Consider the following 22,788-nt stretch of genomic DNA (forward strand, 5'->3'; position numbering starts at 1 on the left):
ATTTTTTTATCGTAGTTTTTTCTTTTTCTTGGTTCGGGGTGGGGGGGGGGGGGGGTGTTGTACATATTTTTGCAAACAACTTTCACCAAAAACAGTCACAGAACAACATCAATACTACAAAACTCTAGTGCAGCAGCTTTAACAAACAGCATGAGTTTATAAATGACCAGGAAAGTAGTTTCACTTTTAAAAGGTTTGGCACAGCTTATATTGACCAAGCATAACCAAATGAAGGTATACATTTGAAACAAAACAGGTAATTAAGACATTATCGATTGCTGATTCAAATATGGAACGAAACTCAGATTTTCCAAAGATGTCGGATTAGCCTCATGATGAAGCTACTAAAATGCAAAAGCAAACAGGCTGCAGATTCCAAAGTCAATACTGATTTTCACTGTTTAATCTGATTTATGGACCTCTAAATGGGAGCTCATCCATCACCGTCAAACGCAAGATCGAATCGATAAAATGTCACAGCCTACATCCTCTCACTGACTGGATATAACAGGAGTAATAAAAGTAATGTAGAGAGTGATTCAGGCTGTACAGGCAATTAATCTTCTTTAAAATCTGTGCTCATCCCTCTTACAAGAGGGAAAGACAAAGTTGAAAATGTTACGGCGATGCTCAATTGAACTCACTTCATGAAATGTACAAGTAAACTTTTTTTAGCCTTCAACGTGTCCACTTGAAGAGGAAATTAAAACACTGCATGGCTGAAGACGTGTTGAACCCTTACGAAGCCACTGCGTCTGTGGTACACTTCTGCTTTGCAGAGTCCATTATTTAGTTTTCTGTAGTAACAAGGAGCTGCTCTGTGTGCTGTGAGGCTGCAGTTTGGCACCAAACAAGAAAAGAGACATTGACGGACCTGGGGAAATTACTGGAGATATTACCTCTGGAACTAGACAGAAGAATGACCTTCACACACATATTTCTCCAAATCTGCGTGATTTAAAATGAAAAATAAGCTTGTGAAGAGTTTTATAAAAAATTTTTTTGCAATATTTAAAGTGAGAACTAAATGATGAGAAGGTTTTTTTTTCTTATTACAACTCTGCTGATTAGGCAACGTGAGCAGAAGAGAGTGCTGATGGTTTAACAGCAGCTAACACCTGGTTTTGTGTTTCTTCATTAGGTTTTATTTTTTGTGAATTCTATCAATAATTATTTTTGGAGATAATATACAGTCATTATGTTCATAATAATAATTTTCACAAGTGTTCTTATTTCAAAGCAGTTTAGTGTTCATTACTGAATTGTTTTGCCTTGTTTGTTTTGCTTAATTTATTTTAAATGTCTCCCAGAATCAGATCAAAAAGGTAATTCATAAGTACATTTTTTTTACTTGTTTATGGATTTTTTCTTTCCCCCACTTTTATTTCACTGAATTGCATAATTTTTATGTAAGCATATTCTAAACACCTAAAGAGAACCTGGTCAGAAGGAAAATGCGTAAAATATCAACAGTTTAGAAGAAAAGCAACCCAAATATAATACAATTAAATTTGATTTTTTTTTTTCATATGAATGTGTTTTTTCAGGTTCTTTAAACCCAAACTGTTTTTTATACTTCTGTTTTGCAAAAGAACAATATGAATCTTTTCAATCACCTGCAAACTTGGAGTTCATCACTATTACATGTGTTTTTTGTTTTTTTTTTTGCTTTGCTGGCTTGTTTGCTTTTTGAGAGTGACTGATATTTTACCCCCAGAGGAATTTCTGCTGAGCAGCCTTTTATGGACCAACATGAGGTTAACTGGGCTTATAAAGCTGTAATGACTTTCTAACAACATCAGAGAGCCAGGAGTTTTTCACAATCCTTAGAGCCTAAGCAATATGTTTTGAATTCAGAGAGCAGCAGCAACTATGAGGTCCCTTTCACTGTGAACATCAGGGCAAACAGATTGTTGGGGAAACCTTCACAGTCCATGTAATAAAGTGGATTATATTGTAATTGTTTTGTTTTATTTAAACTATTCCATAGACTTTTCTCAAGTTGACGAACTGAAAAAAAAGGATGTACATAAATGCCAACAGGCATCCAAGCAAAACTGTTTCTGCATAGCAACTGAGGAGGTTTAATGGTTCTCATATTTTGAGATCTTGGGTGGCATAAAAGTTTGTTTTGAGTGGAACCCCATGAGGTTTCCTGCATTGAAAAAAAAATCCCATGTGTTTTCATGGACCACAATTATATAAAAAGTCATTAAACATTACAAATATTTCTCACATACATATTGTGTTTGTAGATAAGTTGGAGAGAAATGAGGATGCAGGCACTTCTTGGAGGAGTTTATGCTTATTTTTGTCATAAGATTCAAATAAAAATACCACTTTTATCCAATACTGTTTTCAACCTCAAACTAAGTGCTGACGGAGCATTGTGTAGCTATGAAATGTGATCTTGCAAAACAGAAGCTCTGTTTTAATAGGAGTTAATATATTAGGAATATTTGTGGATTTTGCAGGTTACATTGTGAATTTAATGGAAGATTGAATTGGACCATTGGGACAGAGCCACATGCAGCCCAACAGTATTTTCCTGTTAAAGCACTGGTACCTCTAACATCTGCAATAAGAGAAACAGAAGTTGTTTCTTTGTATTATTATTTTTTCGAGATTTTCACTTTCATTACTGCAAATCCTGTAATGTTCCTCTACTTAAAACACAGACTGGAATGCATAGAAATAAACAGATGAGTCAATTCATTCATTTTAATAGGTCAAAACACTTGAGTGTAAAAAGTAAATGGCAAAGATTAAACTGCACGTGAAGGCAATTGCTTCCTGTCATATCTTTTCAGATGATTTGTTCAGCTATACTTTGAGGCCTGGTGGCATCTCTCAAGATTATTTTTGCTCATTTGAGCCATGCTAACAACTAAAACTTTAATTTATCTTTCAGAAAAAAAAATTAACAAGTATATATATACCCATATGTACCTCCTTTCAGGGACAAATATAACACCCACGACTGTTCAGGGAAATCTGCTTTTCTCTGCTGGGGAGCCATAGATTCTAAATGACAAGTCATTTCATCTTTTCAAGGCTTTATGTTTATTTTCAATAGAGAAGCACTAGCTAAAACAATTCCCAGTTTCTGCATCTGTTTTTGATGTCCCACATGCCCTGCAGTGCTGACAGCTTCCCCTCAGCTGTCTGTGGCTCTCCTTCATGAGAGACAGCAGAGGAAATTTCCTTCCTTCTTGCATCCTAGGAGGGAAACAGATACTCTCGCTTCTGACAGGCCACTTCCCTTTTCCATGTACTATTTAAAACTCAGGTGATTCCCCTGATCACATCATGACTTCTGCCAACGTATTCCTTCATGTTTTATGTTTCTGCGCGTCTAGTGCAGAAAATAATGACGAGATGTGGTAGGCTGCCTTTCAGAGTCTGCTCCCCGAAGAGGCTTAAAGATGAATTATAAATGGAACACAATAAGATATGGGAGACGACTTGTGTTTTATTTTTAAAGGAAAAGGGAATGGTGTGACATATTGGGAAATAAAGTTGTCTTAAAAAAAATAAAATAAAAACTAAAATAAATGTCATGCCAGTGCTATAGAAAAAGTTTGAAAATGACCACAGAACTAATACCGTTCTAACTGGTGTGCAATAAGCACCGCAAGTTTTGAAACCAAAATATTTTTATAATGATATGATCTATTGATTTTGGAGGCCAAATAAAAATTTCCCACATCACTTCTGTACTATTTCGAATATAAGTTACATTGTGAATTTAATGGGAGATTGAATTTGGGACAGCATCAGAAGTGATCCTGCACTATTAGTTAATTATAATTTAATTTAGACAATGGCTTCACTGCTTTCTCGGTTGCTGTTTTTGACATCTACTGCACTACACTTTCTCAGCTACAGAGAGAGCAAAAGTGTCAGGACAACCCTTACTTTAAATTTAAAATGTGTATATGATACTCTATGAGCACTCTGTGCTCCTTTGGTTCATGCCATGAGCCTTTGCAATCTTTTAAACAAAGTATATTTCTGCAAAAAACATAAACGGATGTAAAACAACTTCTGTCAAAATTTAATTCCGCTTTAGATAAGCTAAACGTCAGTACTTCTCCACCGAGACAGGCCAAAGACAGTCATTTGGCAAAAACGAGTTCTTAGGGGAGGACAGAGATATTATAACCCTGCCTTGATCAAAATTGGGCCAGCACTGTTCTGAGATATTAGATGTGACTCGTGGGCATGCAGAGACATCTCCACAGCTCCCTAACAGCACGAGCCAGTTGGCCGCAGCCATTTCTTCACATTTCTAGGAACTGCATTCTCTTCGGTGGCAGACAATCAGTAAAGAGAAGCACGTTTTTAGATCCAGCCTCAGCATTTATCATTTTTAGTACAAGATAACGTGCTGAAGCAGCCAGGGTGAAAAATATGCATCTTATAATGACAATATCAGTGGCACATATTCCCTGTGCAGCGTAGTTCAAAGCTAAAAAGTGCTGTTTGGAAAGCACACCAGCAGGCGAGCGATCAGCCACATGAAGATGTAAGTAAAGTGCATGGGCGTACGCTTTTCTTTCACTCACAGATTTGCACATGCAGAGCTGCTCTTATGGCATACATTAGAACACATTAGCAGGGTGGTCCTTTTGATGACAGTGGGTTTCCATGTAAATTTAATGCTATGGTTTGCCAAGCTCTACTTGAATGTGGAAGGTAATTAGGACCGGCATGTTGAAAACATGCTGTGCTGCTCGTCTCCACCCCTGGTGCACCAGGAGTCGCAGCAGAAAGCTGTTCCAGTTCTCAGCTTCTCTCCTCTGCGTTTGCCATTTTTAAAAAGAGACATCACCGTCATGACTCCCTCCGAAGGCTGCCTCTGTAAAAGACAGTAGTCTGTATATGTTTGATTTGTTAAGCAAAAATAAAGTTACAATCTAGTTCAACATATTTGGAATAAAAGAGATACTTTAGCACATGCAGAAATGACTGTAAAATAACTTATAAATGACAAAATGTTGATTTTTTCAAAATAACTGAAGCATTACAAAGTCTTATCACGAAACGTCAAGCTCTCAAGACAACTTCAATTGTTTTCTGTTTCTTGGATAAGCAGAGGGAGAATATCCCTCAAATCAGTGTGCAACGAGCGAGACAAGCAAAGATATGAGACAACACAACTATGTATTTTCCAAGTCTTATAATTACTCCTTAACATAATATGTACTCTTCCAGACTGTAGGAGTTGATCAAAGTACTTCTAACAAGCATGGGCATGAACAGAAAGAACACACAGGCTACACAGAAAAGCTAGGGCTCAGTGAGATTTGAAACAAAGACCTCGCCTTCAGGTGATGGCTGTGAAGAACAGAGCCGGAAGACGGCGCAGCCAAGGCTGCGACAAAACATTATGTTGACCATGGCTATGCTGGTGTTTTAGACGAAGTGGAAACTTGGAGGAGGGCAAAAATAAAACCCAGTTTAAATGGACTTTCCATTTGTTCCATCCATCCAACTTTTGGCTCTGTGTAGCGTAACAGGAGGCAGGTGCAGCTCATACACTGTTGCATCACAAACATGCCTCATTTTAACCTGTTAGATGAATGACGCTCATCAGAATAGTTTATCTAATACAAAATAAACATTGGAGGCCATGTCAGTCAGTGTTAGAGCAGGTGAGACTATATTATTATGCACTAATAATAAGTTTGATTCCCGGCCTCAGGTTTATTTCCTGCATGCCTTCTCCTACTCTCTCTGCCCTTCTTCATGTCAAGCTACTAATGAATAATGTCCACTAGTGCCACAAAACCATGAACAATGTCTTGCATGTACTCACCAGTCAGTGTTTTAGGTATACCCTGACATTTACTTGTAAACACAATTCAGTAAATCACGAATTCAACTCATTGCATTTGGTCGTCTAGACATGGCAAACACAACATGCTGAAGAGGTTCAAACTGAGAAAGATTGAGCACCGTTAAGTAGCCACAGGCAACCTGAAGATTGTTATTGAACATCTCTATCCCTTTAGGACCACAGTACGCCCATATGCTGACGGATGCTTCCAGCAAGATAATGCATCATGTCACAAAGCTCAAAACATCTTAAACTGGCAACGACTTCATTGTACTCCAGGGGCCTCTGCAATCACCAGATTTCAATCTAGTAGAGGATTCTCCTCAAGTGCAGCTGACAAATCTGCAGCAACCGTCAATATAAACCAAAATCTCTGAGGAAGGATGTTTACCACAGCTTGTCGAATCTAAAACGGTGAAGGAGGAAGGCATGTCTGAAGGCAAAAATGGATCCAACCCGCTATGCCACCAAGACTTACCTGAAAAAGTAGCTAGAGGGTATGATCTCAAAAAGAAAATCAAACAAGCAGACTTCACCAGGTTGTCATATCCTAACCGGCCACATAATCTTTGAAATGTAATGTCTCTGGGTTGTTTATTGGTTCTGTATTAGTGATCGTTTTGGTGTGTTCAGGAGGCTGAATAAATGGTAGAAAAACCAAAATTAGTACAAAATTAGCTCTGCTTTCTTTAAGGTCATGTGAATTTTTTTTATTGTGTCTTTCCAAGCCTTGGAGCACATTAAGCTACATACACATTTTGAAATATGTCACTAGGTAAATATACGTAAACTAATCTAATTAATAAAATGAACAGCAAACTATAGAGATGAATTGTAGTTTTGAATACTTTTAATTTCAGTAATGGTATCACACACCTTTGGGCAACAAATATAAAAGGCACTTTTACTCAGTAGTTCTCATCTTTTTTTTTTTTACTGATATACATATAAGAAAACTTTTAACATTTATAAAATATCATGTCCCAATTTATTCCAACATTTCTCACAACTGTACAGCTTCATTGAGTAGTAAATCTACAAACCTGAGACACTAAAATAAAAATAATTACAGGTTTCGAAAGCTTGCTACACAGTAGCAAATTTAAAAAAAAAAAAAAAAAAAGCAGGTCAACGGAAATCTGACTAAAATACATTTACCATAAAATATACTAAATATACCATCTTGTCAAGTATGCAAAATATCTGCAACCTATGGCTGATCTCGTTGGTGAAATAAAATGTTTAACATTTAGGATGAAATGATGGCCGCTCATCAGAGGACATCATGGCTCAAAATGAACTTATCCAACCATGCAGCGCTTTCCTGCTTCTTATCCTTTTCACACAGCGCTGATATGCAGCCAGATACACACGAAACGTACTCTGAAAAAGACTCCAGTATTTTCCTTCGGCACACGATCATAGCAAGTTGCTAAACAACACATTTGCGATGAACCATTTCTGTCCGGTGCATTTCTGCAGAGCCAGTTGGTAGCCAAACTCATTGTCGCTGTTCACCACAAGCTCTAGGCATCTCTTTGATTTTCTGTTCTGAATAGATCCTCCCTGAAAAAAAAAAAAAAAAGATAAAAGCAGGCTAGTTAGAATTGTGCTGGGCTCGGGAAGAGCAATTTGAGCAGAACGCAACTTCCCCTCTCTAAACCCACACTGCTGTTAAGGAATATCAATGTAAACTGCAGAAGTGCCTTCCTCGTCGGGCCCAACAGATAATGCCAACATAGTTAAAGGCAAAGAATCAGAAAGAATAGGAAACACACTTTCTCAGATTATTGACAAAATGAAAATATGTAGTGAAGGAGGGAACTGACTTCATGTTTACGTTCAGGGCCAAAATTTCAATATTAGGATTTAACGGATAATACAAAAAATGCTAAAGAAAGATGCAGAATAAAACAGTCTATAGCTATATGATGGCCAGAGTCTGAACAGAAAGAGCCCATCATATGGCTAAAAGCCCTACACCGAGCTCTGATCAAATGAAGCAGTAGTTCCTTATTACAGTGTCAGGGTTGACCAAAGAGGAGGCCTTTAGCAGTCAATACAGTGTTAAGAGAGTTGTACAGAGAGAGCTCTGCTCTTCACTGTAGGGGATCTGAAAGGTGTGGGAGGAAAAATGCACAAGAATGTGACAGCTTATAAAGACTGTGATATAAATTATTCTTGGTGTTTTTCTACACAAGTTTGGCTTTTCTGTGAAAGCACCAACAATATTTATAATACGTAACAGATTCACAGCAAATGCTGCAATCCTTTATTTATGGACCGTTATGTGCGGACGGCTTGTGCCAAATCGTGAATCAATGCATCCAGTAAACCACAATCTATTAAGACCTTAACTTGTTTTGTCTCTTTAAACCAAATGGCCATCCGACAAGAGCAGAATACAGACAAACACATTGCACCAATCAATCATAGCATTTTAGACTCTGACGGGTAAAGTCAATCATGATTATCACTTAAACCTGTCACCCGTTAGGCAGGCTACGTTCACCCTGCAGCCTGAAGTGACCCAATTCAGATTTTTGTCAAATTGGACTTTTTTGGCGAGGTCGTTCCAAATATATGCGACTTGTATGTGATCTCCAGTGTGAACTGGAAACGACCTGAAAGTGTCCTGCATGCGCAGAAGAGGGCGCAATAATGTCACAGATAGAGAGCGTGTTCAGTGTTTGCGGAAGTAAACGTGGATGCTATCGATGGAGCATAGCTTATGATTTTGAAGTTGTTGTCCGGAGCCAAGAGATAAACAACTTAATCCTCATTATTGTCCGTCGTCGTTGTTTTCCTTCCTGGTTGCTCGTATCAGGATGCAGAATAATGACGTTTGTCGAGTATCGATGTTCAGGTCAGATGTATGCGACCCTGGCCACACAGATTCAGGTCATGTTTGAAAAGATTGGATATGTATCGGCTATCCGAGTGGTCAGAGTTGCATTCACAAAAATTCCGACCTGTGTTGTTCAGACCATCGTGAAACGATCAGATTCAGGTCGCACTAAGGCACAAACAAATCTGAATTAGGTCACTTTGGGCTGCAGTGTGAACACAGTCTTAGTTATGACGTACAAGGCAGTAAGTACTCATTGGGTCTTCAAAGTGGATGAACCAGCAAGTCATGAGAGGGTGTTTTCTGTCTGCAGTGGTCAGAATCTATCAAATGTGCTGCAAGGGAAGGAAGTGAAAGTTGTGAACTGGCAACAGTGTGGGAGGCCAAAGCGCACTGATGGATGTGGAGAGAAACGTTAAGCCTGAGTGAACAGTCAGTGGTGGCATATGACTGCTTGTACTGAGCCAGGTTCTGCTGGAGGTTTCTTACCATTAAAGAGTTTTTTCCTCTCCACTATCACTACATGCATGCTCGGTATGAGGGATTACTTTAAAGACAACAACACTTTTCTGTCGTCACTAAATGTTTGTCCAGGAGGAATGAATGCTGAAAGTCAATGACTTGATGTGTGTGATCTGCTGGGTTTCCTTAGATGAAATGTTTTAAACTATTTCAAATAATTAACTGAGCTTAATGTACTGTTTGATAACTAGGAACAACTGGAATTTATGTGATAAAACTGAATTTATTTATTTATTTTTTGTTAAGTGCCCCAACATTACATTTAATATGAATTGATGCCATATAAATAAACTTATTGAATTGAACTGAATAAGAAATACAGTAACTGAAACTACTAAATAAGTTAATCCTGTTTGGTATCAGAATACACAGTCCCTCACAGATTGTTGAGTATTGCACTGCACAGGCGTAGACCAATAAAGATGTCCATGGTGGTTATAATGATGTATCACCACAAAGTTGAAAGGAAGCTTGCTCAGATTTTTATTATACACCTTTATCATACACAAAGAAACTCATCACTTATGCCTACATGCAACCACGACTCACTGACACTCAGCTGCACTCTTTCCTAGTGTCCATCTGTCCGTCCGTCCTCCCACTCAACCCGCCCACTATACCCCCTACTTCTTGCAGGGTCGACCCTGATAGGACAAGGAGGTACATAAAGGAACAGGCAGTGTTCACCCAAGACAGGTTTTTAGAATTTGAGTTAACAAAATTAATATAAAGACATAAACATGAAATTAGCTTGAATTCTGCTTGGGCTGTAGCTTCTTGAATATTGGCTACATTCACTGATACCCATAAGTTCTTCCAGCAATGACTCATGCTGATGGAATTTGTAGGAAGGAAAGGTTACGAAAGCTGAAGCAATGACTGTCTGCTTGAAACATATGCATAGAAAATATTGTTTTCTGTTTACTGCAGACATCAGCCCTGAATCTGATTATGAAAAGTTGCTAAAATATTTTTTCACGCTTCTTTAAAATAGGTTTCTTTTGTTGTAACACACTTTGTCCTCAGTTCTTTGTTATGGACCTTACTTGGCCCTGACAGACACTGTCTCAGTCAATAATAAAAGCAGAAAATTACCTTTACTGGTTGTTGTGCCTCTTGTGATGTCATCGACAAAATATACAAAAACAAAGCTATTTTTTTCTTGATAATGTTTTTTGTCAGGTTATATTTTGCAAAATCATGCAGTGAAATAACACACTTCATCACTTAGCAGTTTTATTATTACTGTACATCTGTTAATGAAAAAAATACACTACAGTAATAATTGCTTTTAGAAAATATTTTTAAAAGTTTTATTTTAATTTGTCTTCAGTAACGTATTAGAAACTAAGAAGAGTAAATGCAAAAGTTGCCAAGTGGAAAGTATAGTTTTGTTGCACTATGCTGATCACATTTTGAAAGTCTGATCATAGCAGGACAGTTGAGTTTTTCTTAACATTGACAATGTCACTATTTACAGAAAGATATCAAGTAATGAAAAAAAACGTCATTCAGAAGGATTTCATTGCACAACTTTCCTATTGTTCACAAATTTAACTTGTCAGCTCTCATTTAAAGTTTTCACGCTCAACTTTCAAGAATTGAGAGATAATTTTTCAAACGTGAGGAGCAAGTCCAAAATGAAACTCTGAATGACTAAGTCTGTACAATGAAATGCTGAGTTGCAGCTTTGCTCCTTTGTTCGTACAAGTCTCCAAATATTTGCTGATCAGTGAACCTGAGAAGATCTAATTTATGCCACAGTCTGTGGGGTTTAAACTGGATTTTCTGTCTTCGTGGTAGAACAATGGGTATTTGTATGTAATGAATAAAAAGGCATTCCTTCAAATCAAACAAGTCTGACTAATCTGCGTGCACATCTATACACATTACATTCATTCTGCAAAGCACAACTTAAAGTCAATCACAATAAGTGGATTTGGTGGTGACTAAAAGAAGTGAAACAATCTTGCAGCTTTAATGGAAAAAGATTAAAATATCTTGAGTCATGAAGGTTTCCTGCAGACTGGTGTGGTATTTGTAGCAAGATCAAATAAACCCTCTCCTTTTCTTTGCAGATCCTTCTGTTTCGTAAAGTTGCTTTGGCTGCATCAAAGCGATCTATTTCCGTTTCAGTTCAACACTTTGCACATGTGCAGTCACAACCATGTCAATAATTGATGCCACATTTCGGAGACATGATAAGCTTCAGCCTCGCTGACACGCTCCCACAGCGCTTACTGCATTATGCAGCGCTAACTAAAATAAAGATCAGTGTGAAGATCTGTGACATCCGAGCTCGAGCATGAAAAAGCTTTCTGCCGATGACGGTGTAAAACCAGGCAGACAAATGAGCGGTGGCAGTGCAACGTCGAGAAGGTCAGAAGGATGATGTTTTTGTTCTAAAACAGGCCTAATTTCAGAGCACTTACATGGAATAAGTCACATCTTACTGCTAGAGAAACGGAAGGCTGTGATTACTGCGGCAATGACAGCCTTCAGAGGCCACAAAATGTATCTACCAGCTTAATTGCTATTATCGGGTATGCAGTGAGATGTCCGCTGGTTCTGTTAAAATAGCTTATAGTTCCAAAGCTTGAAATCTCAAATGTATAGTTTCAGTGACTCACAAAATAAACGGCTCCATAAAATGGGAATCCAATATTTTCAAGCACCTGCCACGAAAAAAAAAAAAAAAAAAAAAAAAAAAAACTTTAACCATACGTGTTTTTAGAGTTAACAGTTTTAAGGAGTCTGTGCAGGCCAGGAGAACTGCTGTAGTTCCTAGCAAAACTTTTAAAATCACTAAGTTCTTCTCTTACTATTCTATATTATAGGCAAGTGTTGAGGCACGGTTGCAAAGTAGTATTAGCCCATTGACTTTGCAGTGGTCTGTCCTCTCAGTTTTCACTTTCCCTTTTGATCCAGACATAGTATCACAAATGCAGAGTAAGATAATTTAGATCATACCCAATGTCATGTCACTATAGTCACTTCACCTGTTTTACATGCACTGTCTGCTAGGTGGCGCAGTAGCCCAAACGAAGCATTACGCAGCTTCTGCTCATGAATGGAGCAATTGGATGGAAAGCTGAACGGCTTCATGAATCTTCGTCTTGCAATCACTGCTATGTTGTTTGTTGCATGCCAGCGTACTGCTAATAAGTTTGGTTGTTGCCATGTGAGTGTGCCCTCTTTGGCAGCCATCTTGTGTTGTAGCTAAAAAGGATGTCTGCTTCAAAAGCACCTGTTTTATAAGGACGTTTGACTGGTATGTGGATATGCATGACAAATGTTGACATCATATTTGTCTAAGTTAACCTTGTTTTTCTTTTTTCTTCTCTGGAAGCCCGACGTGATTGGCCAATTTGAACTGAGGAGGTGAAAGTGTAGTAAAGTTGACAGCATGTTTTAGGAATCGTCACCTGAGTAAAGAGCCAGTGGAGCTTCATACGCTTGGCTGCGGCGTAGCTACACTCAATGAGGCGTGGCCTGCCGTTTACATCCACCAGGCACTTGTTGTCGTCGTCGTCAACGGTGGGACTGAGCAGTCCGACAAGGAACTGCTGGTTACTGGTGTAGTACACATTCTGAAAGAGAGACCACATGCTAAAGTGAAAAAGTGTTTGCTCACCGTTGACATTTAGCTGCTCCCTCACCCAGAGCTCCACATGCCCATAAAGGTGCTTAACTGTGCAGTAAATGAAGCTAGGTCATTAAGGATGAAACAGACATCTAAGGCTAAAAATACCCCGCTCCTGGGTGAATAGAACATAAGAAAGGACCAGGTGATGCAAACAGGCTCTTTATTTATTCAGGATAGGAGAGAAAAATAAGTAATTACACTCATTCTGTTGGAATTTTCTTATGATAAGCTGGAAAAAAAGCCGCAAATTATTTGCAAGAATAATGCAAAACCGTGTAATGTATTTACAAAGCCTGCCGTAGTCTGACTTCAATTAACAATAAATTCTTAGTGCCAAATGAGTCTTTTAATTCACTCCTGTGTGCAAATTTAAGATCCAGAAGGTAAGTAAAAAAAGAACAGAAAGAGGGTTTGATTTTACAGAAAATGTCCAGGGTTCATTTTTGTGGTTGAACAAATTTTTTTAAATCAGTCAGTAAAAAGAGAGAAAAATACTCAGGGAAGCTTAAAGCAAAAAGTAGTAATTTATGTGGCAGAACTTTATCTTCTTTTTCTCTCTCCCACTCATCATCCGACGACCCCACATATTTAGCAGATGACCTGCTATAAGGGCGTAACACGCCTACGATGACTGGACCACTGTGTCTAACTGTGCACTGCTGAGAGCCGGTAAAATTAGCTGCCCGCCTCCACCTCAACCAGCAAGAACAGTCAAAGAAAATTAATAATGTCACAGGGAACCTTTTCATGCATACTGTGTGCTTCTAATTTACTGTATATTATTGCTCTGCATTGCTCTGAATATCCTAAATATGTCTTTGCTTTTTCTTTTTGTAAAAAACTGATGAAAGCGATGAAAACATGAACTAACTGGTTAGTAAATTAAGCATGATATGGAGCGAATAAGGAAAATAAGATACTATAGTAAATGTATCATTCACAATATACCCAAAACAATTTAGAGGAGTATTTGCTTATTTTCTTTGGCAGCAAAAAATATGTAGATATTCTTTCCCTCTAATCTTATTTCTCATTCTTTGCCAAAAGAGCCTCCTTCACACCAGACTTTTGTTTTTAAGAGGCAGCAATGAGCAAGCTGTCTTTCGTGTGGCTTTTGTCTTATGCTGCTCATTTTTGGAGTAGCTCAGGCTGCCGGGCCGAGTATGACGTTTTTGTCTATTGTTTTTGGCTTTAAGACCATTTTTTTTTTTTTTTTTTTTTTTGTCATACGTCTGCTGACAATCTGCAAGCTTGGCAATACTCTTCCTTCCATATGCGGCGTTTCTTCCAGCATAATTATCTCCTTTGTTTGCAACCACTACTTAAACACAATATCTGAGGTGTTCTCGAAGCTTGCTCAAGAAAAAGCTACTTATAGTGACACATTTATGACATACTACAAAAAAAACATCGCAGTCAACAGTGGAGCAGGTTAAATCAATATGGAATCTAATACTTCTTGGTGATGCAACATTAAAACTCAAAGATGATCCAAAGCAGTTTACGGTCTCCTTGTCTCTCTCCAAGAGTTTTTTAAACCAGACTAGCAGCATTGCTACACCAGGGCAAGTGTTTTCTTGGAAACAGTCGAATCCCCAGCTGATGACAGGAGGTCCTTTCTGATTCTGAGGTGGGAGAAAATGCAGTGAGTCCCAGTCAAAGCATGAAGCCAAATCTCCCTATTCTCAGTGCAAACTCCCGTTGATGGCAGATCCCATAAAGAGAAAGCAATAGAAAACTTGTTCTTGGTGCAACTTACATTGTTTTGCCTTGGGCAACTCCCTACATGACCCACAGCAAAAGTCTCCACTGGTGGGAGCTGACTGTAGTATGAGCCACTTGAAGCAGAAAACATGTTCAAAGAACTAAGAACCAGCATAAATCTAGCATTTGGCTGTGGTTTGAACTTCTCCTTTAAAAGTCTCACTAATTTAGACTGAGAACGAGTCAATGGAACCCAGTATAGTTTATAAAAATAAACCAAGACAAGAAAAACACATTCAACACTCATATAAAGTCAGATTGTCATTGAAATAATAAGGGGTCTCTCTAATCGTCTTTTGTTTGTTCGAATGTTGCCTATCATGCTGAACCCCAATCAGAGGAGCTAATAGCGTGTCCGTTAAAATAATAGTTTCAAACTGAATTTATAAACGCAGATTGTGATACTGTTCACACTGTTAGTAACTGAAGCTGTTGTTGGTAAACCCTTAAAAATCCAGATCATAGGTTAGATGTAGCGGCTAGCTTTGTAAAATAAGGTTCACAAATACTGTTACATTTCTATATGCAAATCCTTCATTTCCAGGAATAACCAGATACATTTTGACTACATAGATGAATGGTGAAGCTCCACAGAAACTCAGAATACAACAGAGGGAGGATGAAACATCTACTGGCAAAGATACGTCTTTGTGATATGACATCCGCTGGCAAACCAGCGTTAATCTGCTTTTATTTAAGTGAGGAATCACGTGTAGCAGCACATGTAATGTGGTGAAAAAAGAAAAAAAAACACCCCCCAAAGAAATCTCTGTTTTGTTTCTGATGTGTTCATTTTTTGAACAAAACGGAGAAAACGTTTTGCAATCACCGAACGAGGCTGTAAGTTTGAATCAGGTTTTAAATCTGCACCGCTGTGATGTCATCAGCACAGGTGAAATAAGACTGAAAATGTGTCCTGCAGATTCCTCTGACTGAGCAGAACAATGGGAGATCTCTGTCTCTAGAAAAGTTTAACAATGTCTGAAAGCAATCTGTTCAGATGTAATGGGATGAAACAATCAATATGAGCTGGAAGAGGCAGGAGAAAATAAATGATTATCATGCTTTGCTAACACTTAAACTCCTGGTTATTTAGCTGAAATATATCCGGAACAAGCGGTTCAGAGAGTTTAGGACATTGAGTAATGAGAACTGAGAAAAAAACCCGCCTCTTATAAACAAGCTGTTATGATCTCCAAAACTACGGGGCTGAAATTTAGTCTAAATGTTTTTACTCTCTTATAATGCTCTACTAAAAAGACATCTTCTGACAGAAAAACTGAAAACAACACAATAATGTTAATAGTAAGTTTTGTTGGGGGGGGGGGAAAATGCAATTTCTATTCAGTAAGTCCTGAGAAGTTGATTATGATATTTTGTTAAAAGTTACCAAAAAGCAAGGGAGTGCTTTTTTTCTGAGAGTCTACCGATGGAGGCAGATGAAAAAAAAATAAAGTTGTATCACAGAAGACCAGAGAGAAAGAAGGATATGAAGACAGGGCTCCAACCTGTGGTGTCATCCCATGACACAGATACAGGATGGGGACGTTGTCGTTGTCGGGTCCCTGGTCCAGACACAGATCGTTCTTCAGAGAGTTTCTCAGCTGACAAAAAAGAAACGTACATAAAAAAAGAACATTGCTTTACAGAGGTTTGACCAGATATTTGTAACAAATATTGTAACAAGTAACACATCCACTTCTGACGCACTGTCTAATTTTTTACTCTACATACTGGGTGAAAAGCAGATTAATAGATGTTTATCTTCATAAATCCACCGTATCCAGCAAACTGGTTTTTATTTGTCACCTGAAACAACAAATAAAGTCTGGCAACAAATAAAGCCATCTAATGGGACGCAGTACAAAAAAAAAAAAAAAAAAATTAACTAACTAATAAAATACTCTTTTCAGGCAGTAAAACACTTGTTTCTTCATTATAAGATATATTTAGAATATTGAAGTTAACAAAATAAAAAATTCAACCCTTACTGACCCCAGAATCTGGTAAAACCAGCATACACAATAATTTGGCCTTAAAATCCTGTGTAAATAAGATATCATCCAACAAACAGGCCCCAGTCCACCTGTTTTATTAAATAAGTCTGAAAAGTCACAATTATGTATTATGTTGTCATCCATAAGTCTGTCAACAAATCATTGAAATGAAAAACATAAAAAGAGAAAGAAGTGTCGACGAAGGAAGTTTATTATATCACGGGGGATGGGAGTAATGAAAAAAAAAAATAGTTTGTAACATGTTACTTCAGAACCTGGGTGGGATTTACTTTGTAAATTATCAATGCAACACATGCAGACAGAGGTCACTTCATCCATAAATTTTCCTAATTCCTGCAGAGCATTATTCCCCATCTGAATTGGAGGGATCGTTAAGTTTTCAGCAGTTTATTTTAGTAATAAAAATGTTTCCAAGAATGTAAAAATGTTTGCAACCACAGAGGGAATGAAAGCTGTTCATGCCTCCCACCTTAACTGTGATTCACATAATATAAAAACTGAATCAAAATTCAAACGTACAGAAGAAGCTTGAGTGGGTTAGAACATCCAAAATGAGAAACGTATTCAGAATCTGCTTAAAGTCAATTTTGCGTTATAAAAATGCAAATCAGATGAGATACGCTTCGTGAACATGACTCAGTCTTCCAGGCCCAAAGGAAAATTATTCATGCTCGTCATGACAAAGGTCTCCCTGATTGCAAGGTACAAAGTGCACAGTGGGAAGCTGCAGGGATAGTGGTTTTAGAGGAGAGAAAAATAGGCAAACACGGGTGATAATAAAAACACATCTGGGAATGATTTCAGCTCCCAGCTTGCATTGGAGATAAATACTTCTATCTGATAATCAGCAAACCCACAGGTACCTTCACTGTTAGGTAAACAACACAAGACCAGACATTTTGAATGCAAGGGGGGAAAAAAAACAGCAAACAAACAGAAGTGATTGACCCCTGTGAATGCATAGCCACATTTAAAACCCATTTGGGCTCCTATAATGAATGTTGTATTTCAATGAAAGGTTTGAATGATGTCTGGTGATAAAAGAGGTTTAAGACAAACCTTCAGATTCAACTCAACTGCTCTGACATCATCAGTGCAAAAAAACAAAAACACGATTGAGTTAAAATGACAACTCATATATTCGCCTTCCTGGGACAAGGATGGAGGGTCGGGGTAACCGAAGCCTGGAGACGCACGATTACATGACAGGTTAATAAAACACCACAAAACATTATGACTAGAGAAAGTTAAAGTAACTGCTTTGGTTGTTCTGGACAATTTGTGTCCTGGGATTCACGTGACCTGTAAACTACCTGGGAACTCTTGTATTTGCAGGAGAAGCATAATCCATAAAGATGCAACACGATGCATAGGGGTCTAGAGCAGGGGTCACCAACTCCAGTCCTCAAGGGCTACCATCCTGCAACTTTTAGATTGACCTCTGCTCCAAAATGTCTGAATTCCCTCACCAGCATTCATTCCTCTCTGCAATAGGCTGGAAACGAGCAGTTTATTTGATCCAGGTGTGTTTGAGCAGAGACGCATCTAAAAGTTACAGGATGGTAGCCCTCGAGGACTGGAGTTGGTGACCCCTGGTCTAGAGATTTATGAATGGCATCCCATCATTAATTGCTTGAGCTCTTTTGGTTTAGCAATAAAAGAGTGAAATCCTCAAATGGGTTTAAATGGGTTTGTTATCATTTATAGCTCACATTGTAGGATTTGGAGAAAGAAAAAACTAAATTACTTGTAGGGGGACTTGATTAAAAAATTTAATTGAGTTTATTGCTTGGCCTGTAATTAAGTAATCAGTTATATGGAAAACCACATATTGACAAAATACAATTTTCAGTTCCAAAGCCCTTTGTGGTGCTAAACTATTGAGCTCAACAATAAAAATATTTGTTGTTTTATTTTGTTTTTTAAGTTATCCAAACATCAGATAGGAGCAAAATACAATAGCGCCTACTCAGCCTCAACCGTTTCAGGAATCCTTTATTGTTCATGTACCTTCATGTAATTTCTTTAAAAAAATAAATAAAAATCCTTCCAGATTGTTATTTCAAGCAAAACTATTTTTAAATTATCTTATTCTCATGTAAGTATTTCATTATGCACTTTTTAAAGATATAAATGCAAAAATACTTTGAAATAATTTTATGATATCTATTTAACCACATTAACCAAAGTAACAATTTACAAAACTGCTTGCATGGTCTTAAATGTTAACCTAGAATAAAGTAAACATTTAAGAGGAGAATGTGTTTCCTTAAACTGGTACTATTATTTCAATTTATGTTTATAATACTTCATTTAAACCTGCAAAATATCCAGAAGAAAAAAAAACACAATGCCCGGCAAAAAAAAAAAAAAAGAAAAAGAAAAAAAACTCAACTCAAATTAAAATCACAAGACAGGTTAGCATGACAGAATTATTTCACTTTAGTTCTGCGGAAAACTTAAACAACAAAATGTCATCATAGATTATAGTAAAAAAAACAAAACAAAACCCTGTTCTCTCTTGCATTAAATGAGGTCAACATTCAGCAGCATGTAACAAATCCTCAAGCCATCTGGACCGACTGCAGACCATCAATTGCCTGTGACAAATGTAGAATAATGAAGTAAACTCAACTGAACAAATTATTCTAAAGACGCCGGTTTATTCTTCCTCTGTGTAAGTCCACTGCATGTCAGGTTATAAAATATATAAAAATATCCATAGGACACAAAAAAAATTTCTCTCCTTTTACAGTGCAGTTTGTGTGCCAGTCTGTGTTAGGATGCATCGTATTGATGCAAGGTGGGAGGACTGTGGAAATAAAGCTATTTGAGAACAACTAGAAATGGGTAAATAGAAGCGCAGCCAGCTTGTCCTGCTGGCTGTCAGTACTTCTGTCAAACGTGGCTGCAAAGCCCTTCAAGGGAATGTTTTTCACGTATAAAGCTAGATTTAGTTAATTTATCTCTTTATCAATGCAAAGAACAAAAAAAATCCAATGAAAACATGCAAGCAAAGCAACGTAAAATGTGCAGTAAATTTATGGATCATCAAAGCAGCATGGTGGATTTAAAGGATTTGCTTGGGCACAGCTATAGGCATGTTCTGGTTTATTTTAGACATGGGATTAAAGCTGTGAAGGAAAGGAAAGCTTACAACTCCATATGCGATGGTGTCGCTGTACATCCTCATCTCGGGGTAGATGTTGACCAGGTACCAGCGGAAAGTTTTGCACTGCAGTCTCTTCCTCAATGCTTTTCTCTCTGAGATGTTTCCGATATCAATCCCTGAGTCCTGGATTAAAAGAAAGAGCATTCATACACAAAGACATGGATATGCATGTGGAGAGAAAACAAAACAATTCAAAAGGTTTGCCCAGTAAGAAACATATTAGTGAAAGATATTTTCTACTAACTAAGTTTGTGTTTCTTAAAACCAAAAGCCCTTAATTAATTTATTTTTTTTTCCCTTTTCCTGACATGAAAACAATCTATATCCAGCTGCTGAGTCAAATAACCCCACTCTTATCGCAACATCATGAAAGTAAGTAAGTACATTTGCTTTGGGTGAACATAGATCCCTTCATATACCTTAGAGGCACAATTACCTCTTACTTTCCAGTATTTCTTTCCGGTGAGCTCACACTTTCATCGCCACAAAGAGAAAATGGATGGTTCTAAACGTACAACACATTCAAGTGTTGCTACTCTTGTTTGAGCAAGATTTTTTTCTGTTTGCGTGTTATTTTTGTTTAATGATTTATGGAAGGCTGGAGATGTGCTCAGTTAATTTTATGTCCGTACAGCAATGAGGAAAAACAATATGACTCTCTTCCTTGATTCCTTGCATGGCCCATGATTTACGCCACTGCAAACTACAAACAGCATCTGAACCACCAAATGGACCGGTGAACATGCGCAGTATGGAGGACCGTAATTATGAGATTAATTGTGAACAACGGCAGGATCATATGTGTCAACCTTTGGAGCGGAATGAACTTGATTTGGCAGTCCCGCGAGCACCACATTTCTCAGACGAATTTGCATGCAATAAAAGAAGTAAGAAACTGTGCAGCTCTGGTCAGAGTTTTGTCAGATACCGGAACTACATATTAGTTACGGTGTGACCTGCATTTTATTCTTTGTTATACGAACGTGGATATACAGTAGGTGTGTATTATTTAAGAAAGTAAAAATTAAATGCCTCAGTATAAATAGATGTGTATGAATAGCACAATAATCAACTAAACTTTTGGGTTTCAGTATGTTTTTTTAAATTAAATTTTCATAAAAAAAAAAAATAAATAAAATCTGGGTTTGTTTGAGTCCGTTAATATGGGCCCAGCATCCTGTCCGTATTAACGATCCTAGTGAGGGACAGACCGTAATGGAGATGCTCCAAAGTCCTTTGAAATTTTTGTTTGACATGTAGGTGCTATGTCAGAGAAACTTTGCTATTTTGCTCATCCTCCAGAAATTACCTACTCCAGACTGAATATAACACTTGAGGACTCTTTCGAGGCTCTTTAATTGGAATGAGAACACTTTAATTAGGCTTAGCATATAATTGCCATGTGCGTTAAGTTGAAAGTGGATTTAGCTGTGGCTTTTACTCCTTCTCCTTTTTATTAAAGGATTCATTTTTCATTCCGCAATCGCTTGTTGTTCTGTGTTGAGTCAAACTAAAGTGGGTGTAAATGTTGCTGACAAAGCTTTCTGATGCTCTGAGCTGTTCAAACGTGACCTCAGATGGGTGCAAACTTCAGATGAACACTGCGGATATTTGTGCTCTCAATTAACACAGACGAGTTTTGTGTGTAGTTAGTCCATGGGACCGAAGCCGGGGCTACATTTTATGCTTCTTGAGTTTAGTCTCTGTTAAATGCCTTGTTATTGACTGAATGAATTGCCTGCAGATGTTCAATTCGTCTATTTATAAAATAGATTTACATAATCAAACAAATTAGGAAGAGGAAAAAAGACTCAGCCAGCAAACATTTAACTTCCCCTTGAGGGCATGCGAAATTCAAAACATTGGGAGAATTTTTGTTATGACTAAATCCAGCTTATGATTAAAAAACCCCCACCACCTATGTATTCTAAAAACATAATAAATAAATAAATATTAAGATGTTGAGCACAACTAAAGCTGGGATAACAAGGATTTGTTTTTAAATGTGGATTGCTATTGCCACATACAATCTTAAATATTCACTAAATTAGGAATATCTCGGTTTATTAAATTAACTTTAGCTTTTGGAAAAATATGAACTAGTTTTCAACCAAGTCGCAGCTTTAATCCAGTTTCCTTCTCTTCTTCATCTAAGTTTCATTATCAGCCTACAGCATAGATTTCTTTATTGCCCAAATTTAGAACATTTCATTGCATCATATTAAGAATCTATCTATTCTGTAGCACGAATCTAATTCAGAGCACTCTGGCAGCAACAGAGAAATCGTTTCATGAGGGTCTTTAAGAGGTGTCAGGGGCCTTTTTGAAGAAAACATCTGAAATTGGAAGAGAACTGATAGCTCTCAACCTGTGACCCTCAGAGGATGTGGCAGCAGAAAAGAGTTTGCAACTTATTGCTCCAGTTTAATTGAGCTGTTTTTGGTATTTTACTCAGTATATTCATGCAATGTAAATGTCAATGTCAAATTTATTTATATAGCACTTTAAAACGGGTATAAAACTGCATCAAAGTGCTGTACAAGAACAACACAAATGACAAAACAAAGTAAAAACAATACATCAATTAAATGCCAAAGAGTAAAAATGAGTTTTAAGAAGTGATTTAAAATGATCCAGGCTGAGGGCATCTGAAAAGGGAAATTATTCCAAAAAACAGGAGCAGCAACAGAAAAAGCTCGATTTCCTTTCCTCTTAAGTCGGGTCTATTTTTTAAAACCAAGACTAACTGTTTAAGGTTACAGAAACATAAAATCCAAAAAAGATCAGTAGTTTACAAACTAAACAAGAGCTGTGGCAATATTATTCAATGACGTTTTGTTTGCTGACATTTCAGCTCGCACTATAGCCTATCCACACAATTTGTTGAAGTATTTGACTTTTCAAACCTTTTAGCCAGTTTAGATTTGACGTTTGGAAAAAAGAAAAAGGCATGCAAGCGCTGGATGATTATGCTGC

The 22,788-nt window shown here is 37.5% G+C and overlaps 1 protein-coding gene across 3 annotated transcripts in view; it reads right to left on the reverse strand.

Moving 5' to 3' along the window:
• Positions 1-6,674: 6,674 nt before the first annotated feature.
• Positions 6,675-22,788, reverse strand: part of galnt18b (UDP-N-acetyl-alpha-D-galactosamine:polypeptide N-acetylgalactosaminyltransferase 18b) — a 108,309-nt gene continuing 92,195 nt past the window's right edge. For all 3 annotated transcript variants that reach the window (XM_015031422.1, XM_015031423.1, XM_015031424.1), the window contains 4 exons: positions 19,798-19,935; positions 16,131-16,226; positions 12,638-12,802; positions 6,675-7,408 (listed from right to left, as the gene is read on the reverse strand). In XM_015031422.1, coding sequence (XP_014886908.1) covers positions 7,262-7,408; positions 12,638-12,802; positions 16,131-16,226; positions 19,798-19,935 — 546 coding nt within the window. In that variant the 3' untranslated portion in view covers positions 6,675-7,261. The remainder of the gene's footprint in view (positions 7,409-12,637; positions 12,803-16,130; positions 16,227-19,797; positions 19,936-22,788) is intronic.

Source organism: Poecilia latipinna, unplaced genomic scaffold, assembly GCF_001443285.1.
Source record: "Poecilia latipinna isolate Pla-1442-1.1 unplaced genomic scaffold, P_latipinna-1.0 Scaffold207, whole genome shotgun sequence".
NCBI lineage: Eukaryota > Metazoa > Chordata > Actinopteri > Cyprinodontiformes > Poeciliidae > Poecilia > Poecilia latipinna.